This window comes from Eriocheir sinensis, unplaced genomic scaffold, assembly GCF_024679095.1.
Source record: "Eriocheir sinensis breed Jianghai 21 unplaced genomic scaffold, ASM2467909v1 Scaffold7, whole genome shotgun sequence".
Classification (NCBI taxonomy): Eukaryota; Metazoa; Arthropoda; class Malacostraca; order Decapoda; family Varunidae; genus Eriocheir; species Eriocheir sinensis.
In genome coordinates, this window is record NW_026112053.1 from 1,187,808 (window position 1) to 1,192,500 (window position 4,693).

The window sequence follows — 4,693 nt, forward strand, 5'->3', positions numbered from 1 at the left end:
AAGGGTGCTGAAAGAGTGCAAGGAGGTCCTCAGTGGCCCGCTTACCGATATCTTTAAGATGTCGGTAAATTCTGGGTATGTGCCCAATTAATGGAAAGTAGCTAATGTGACGCCGATTTTCAAAAAGGGAGACAAGTCAGCCACCTCAAATTATCGCCCAATTAGCTTAACATCAGTTGTAGGAAAGATGATGGAGTCAATTATAGCCGGGAGCATTCGGGACCATCTAGAAAAGGATAGTTTATTTCATGATTCACAGCATGGATTCACAAAGGGTAGGTCTTGCCTTACTAACCTGTTGTCCTTCTACACTAAAGTAATCGAGGCGGTTGACCGAGATGAAAACTATGACATATTGTATCTAGATTTCAGTAAACCGTTCGACAAAGTTCCCCATCACCGGCTGTTACTAAAATTACAGGCTCACGGCATAGATGGGAAAGTTTTGAACTGGATCGGGGCTTGGCTTAGTGGTAGGAAGCAGAGAGTGCAAATCAATGGTAAAAAAGCTGAATGGGGCAGTGTTACGAGTGGCGTCCCACAAGGGTCGGTGCTGGGTTCTCTGCTCTTTATTATTTACATCAATGACTTGGACACAGGATTTAGTAGTGATGTCAGCAAGTTCGCAGATGATACCAAGATCGGTAGAGTAATCCAATCAGACAGGAACGCTACCGTTCTCCAGGATGAGCTTGACAGACTATATGATTGGGCGGGGAAGTGGCAGATGGAATTCAATGTCGGGAAGTGTAGCATTTTGAGTGTAGGTGGGAATAACCCCTTACACAATTACTCCTTAAATGGCACCCCTCTAAGTAGGTCTGGGCGTGTGAGAGACTTAGGAGTCCTAGTGAGCGCTGACCTCCGTCCTTGGGCTCAATGCATTCAGGCTAAAAATCGGACAAACAGAGTACTTGGTTTCATCTCAAGGAGCGTAAGCAATAGGAGCGCTGAAGTCATCCTCAAACTTTACTTAGCACTAGTTAGTCCTCATCTCGATTATGCAGTTCAGTTCTGGTCCCCCTACTATAGAATGGATATCAAAATGTTAGAATCTGTACAGAGGAGGATGACAAAGATGATTCAGGGGGTGAGAAACTTGCCTTACGAAGACAGGCTGAAGCAGTTAAATCTACACTCGCTAGAAAAGCGAAGGTTGCGAGGAGACTTGATCGAAGTCTATAAATGGATGAAGGGATTTAATGAAGGGGATGTCAATAAGATTTTGGTAGTAAAAGAGCCGGATAGGACGCGTAGCAATGGTTTTAAGTTAGACAAATTCAGATTTAACAAAGACATAGGCAAGAACTGGTTCACCAATAGAGTGGTGGACGAATGGAACAGGCTTGGGGGCCATGTTGTGGGTGCCAGTACCGTAGATACATTCAAGAAGAGGTTAGATAAAGCCATGGATGATGAGGTAAGGTGGGGTTGAGTGTACAGGAGCTGCCTTGTATAGGCCAACCGGTCTCTTGCAGACTCCTTACGTTCTTATGTTCTTATGTTCTTATGTTCACTGTGAGTCTAATACCAAGACAGTAAGTCATAGCACCGTCAGCTGTGTCACAGTGGTATATAATGGCGCAATGGGTCACTTGCTGTGTCAGTATGGCAGTAATCGAAGCGGCATTAGCAAAGTAGGTAAAGTTATTACCATGTCTGAATGCCCCAATTATTTACTGATAGAAGACTGAAGTGGCATCCTTCTTAGCACCGAGACGCCTACTCCTCTACTGTAATTTTCATGCATTGTGGCTCGACATTCTTTCCAGGATTGCTTTTACGTGTAACCTTCAGTGAATCTTGGCCCCGCAGGGAATCTGTCTTGCTTTCCAGTATTCTGCGGATCGTGTAATGAACTTTGGTACCTTTATGATTATCATTCCCATTGACACGTGGCGCTTTACTAAGATGATTCATATTATTCCTGCCCACGCTGTCAGTAAACTCATCAAGAATGACTCTTAATTTTTTTCTCGCCTATAGCGCCGGTAGCCTTTCTTGATGGGGCCTGGTGGTCGGCGCCAGCCTGTTATGGCGCAGGCAAGTGTTTATAGTGCCGCCATCTTGCTTGCCTCATTCTGTCCCCCAGAGTTCATCTTTGATTCGCTTTTAGAGAGAATCTTGAGATCGAGTTGACAAGTGGTCTTCAGGACAGCCTGTGGGTAGTCTTAGGCCACTCGGCGATAACTGAAAATTTGCCAGTTTGTGTGTAGCGGTGGTCGGAAAGCGAACCTGTGCCCTCCTAGACGCCGCACCCGCACGCTGACCACTCAGCCACGATAAATTTTCCCAAGACTTTCCTGGCTTGGGATGGCAGTGTACATCCGCCACGTTCCTTGAGTGGCACACGTGACGTGATCGGCGGGCGTCGACCAGAGATGGCACTGGACATTCGTCATTTTCTTTGCGGCAAACATTCGATGATCGCTGACCCGGGGCTGGCAGTCGACCTCCGCAGTGACGCACTTCCTTGCAGATCGTCAGCCATGCGTCGCGGCGGTTGGTGCTCGCCGGTGCCGGTGGTCGTGGCGGCGCTGCTGGTGTTTTCCGCTGCCCCTTCAGTCTTGTGGAGGATGAGTCCGAGTCGGGGATGGGACAAGCAGCTGCCTGTAACCGTCCCAAACACAGCATGTGGTCACCCTCTCTCTGGTTAGCTGCACTGCTATACTCTTACTCTACAGTGAAATAATTAGTTCAGTTAAGCACAGGAGTAGTAGGAGTATTGATTAAAGCCTTGAGAGTAAAATGGTTGCCCTCTAGTGAACGCCTCGAGGCTAAACAGTCACTTCCTGCTGCCAGACGTGTCTCCGGTCTGGGCGGAGGGCGCCAAGGCACGGAGCGACGCCCTGGAGCGGCACGTCCAGGACACTTGCCAGAGGCTGCGATTCCCGACGGACGGAGTGCACCGAGCGATGGAACGCATGCATTATGACGACTCGAGGAAAGTGATCTACTGCTTCGTTCCCAAGGTAAGGGACGAGGGAGGGAGGGAGGGAGCTCCGCGGCGGCCCGCACGCGTCATGACGGAGTGAGGTGATCTACTGCTTTATTTTCATGGTGAGAGGTGGGCTTTGCTATACTAAGTCAAGCGTTGTAGCTTTGGTCGCTGGTACCAAGAACCTCCAATTCTGGACCTCCTAAATCCTACAAAGTTTAGGAAAGGAGGACCGTTTGTCTTCCTGGTACCAGAACCATGGGGACCACAGCCAACCCTGTCAGTGCCAGTATTAGCATAAAGTCGCCCAAGACAAAGAGTGTGTCCCGAGGGGCACTGGTCTAATGCGGAGTTGAGTTTACCATAGAACACATTCCCTTCAGTCAGGCAGGCTCGCCCGATACGGATGCATCGGGGAAGCCTGACGCCGAGTCGAGACTAACAGCAGAACCAGACTGGGGTCGAGGCTCTTGCTGCGACCCCAACCTCTACTCCTTGTGTGTATGGTTGGGTTGTTTTGTTCAGGGGAGAGACTGCAGGCACGAGATAGGAGAATTCCCAAAGCTTTGGAGGTTAAACGTTCCACACCATTGTCTCAAATCCTGAAATTCCTGTTTTGTGAGCCTTGTGTTGAAAGATGTTGAGCAGTGTAGAGTCATCGGCATAGGAGTGAATAGAACAGTATCTTTTGGAAAGATCATCAGTGGACAATAAGAGAGAGAGTGAGAGATGAATAGAGCCCTTCAGAAAGCCACCGTTTATAAGTTTAGGGGAAGAACAGTGACCGTCTTCCACAGCAGAGAAAGATCGGTTTGAAAGGAAACTGGAGATAAAAGTACCGAGAAAAGGATAGAATCCGTGGGACGGCAGCTTAGAAAGCAAAATTTTGTGCCAGACCCTGTCAAAGGCTTTCAGGGTGCCAAGCCATGTGCAGGTGAATGCTCTTTTGCAGACTCCATTTTATTTCCATGTATGTATCTGCATGCGAATGCTGTAGCATGCCACAAAGATGCATAATTTCTCCAACAGGTCGCAAGTTCAAGCTGGAAGAGAGTGTGGCTGAGGATGACAGGCATCAATGATACCACGCTGGACAGGTATGTATTAGGCGCCCACGGCTTTTTTTTTATAGAATATTTTGACATCCTTGGATGTCTACAGAAAAGCTGTGTAAGGATATCAGGTAACAGCGTTGCGGAAACACAAAGAATTACCAATAGCTCTCAACCGCTGGGCTGCAACTACCGGATAGATATTAGCTTATAACCACCTTTCCTTGACGAAGTTAGAGGGCCATGGCGGCTGGTGTTTATGACATCAATACCGAGGTGTCCAGAGCTAGTGGTGTAACTGTGATCAGAGTACAGCATTCACTCTCGACTGCCTCATGTCAATCTGTTCCCATTCATCCTGGCTAACATATGAAGTGGCCGCCAGCTGTTCCTTAGTTGCCAGAAAAGAGTAACCAGAATGTCTCCTGCAGGTACGCCATCCACGCCTTTCTGCCCCGCCTGGCCGCCGACAAGGACAGAGAAGAGAAGCTCAGAACCTACAAGAAGTTCCTGATGGTTCGTCACCCCCTGGAGCGGGTGCTATCTGCCTTCAGGGACAAGCTCGAGACCCCCGATCAGCATCCCGCGGCTGTCTTTCAAAGCCAAATTGATTACTTCAGCAAGAAAATAGCTGGCATGATAAAGGCAAAGTACAGGTGAGGCAAGTGGGGCAGGTAAGGTCCTCATAAAACAGACTCAAGGT

General features: G+C 48.5%; 1 protein-coding gene across 1 annotated transcript in view; it reads left to right on the forward strand.

Annotated features, from left to right (window-relative positions):
• Nucleotides 1–2,423: 2,423 nt before the first annotated feature.
• LOC126993952 (carbohydrate sulfotransferase 13-like) overlaps nucleotides 2,424–4,693 on the forward strand; it is a 3,618-nt gene continuing 1,348 nt past the window's right edge. Inside the window, exons 1-3 of the mRNA XM_050853179.1 lie at nucleotides 2,424–2,502; nucleotides 2,803–2,972; nucleotides 4,387–4,646. Of these exons, the coding sequence (XP_050709136.1) occupies nucleotides 2,424–2,502; nucleotides 2,803–2,972; nucleotides 4,387–4,646 (509 nt within the window). The remainder of the gene's footprint in view (nucleotides 2,503–2,802; nucleotides 2,973–4,386; nucleotides 4,647–4,693) is intronic.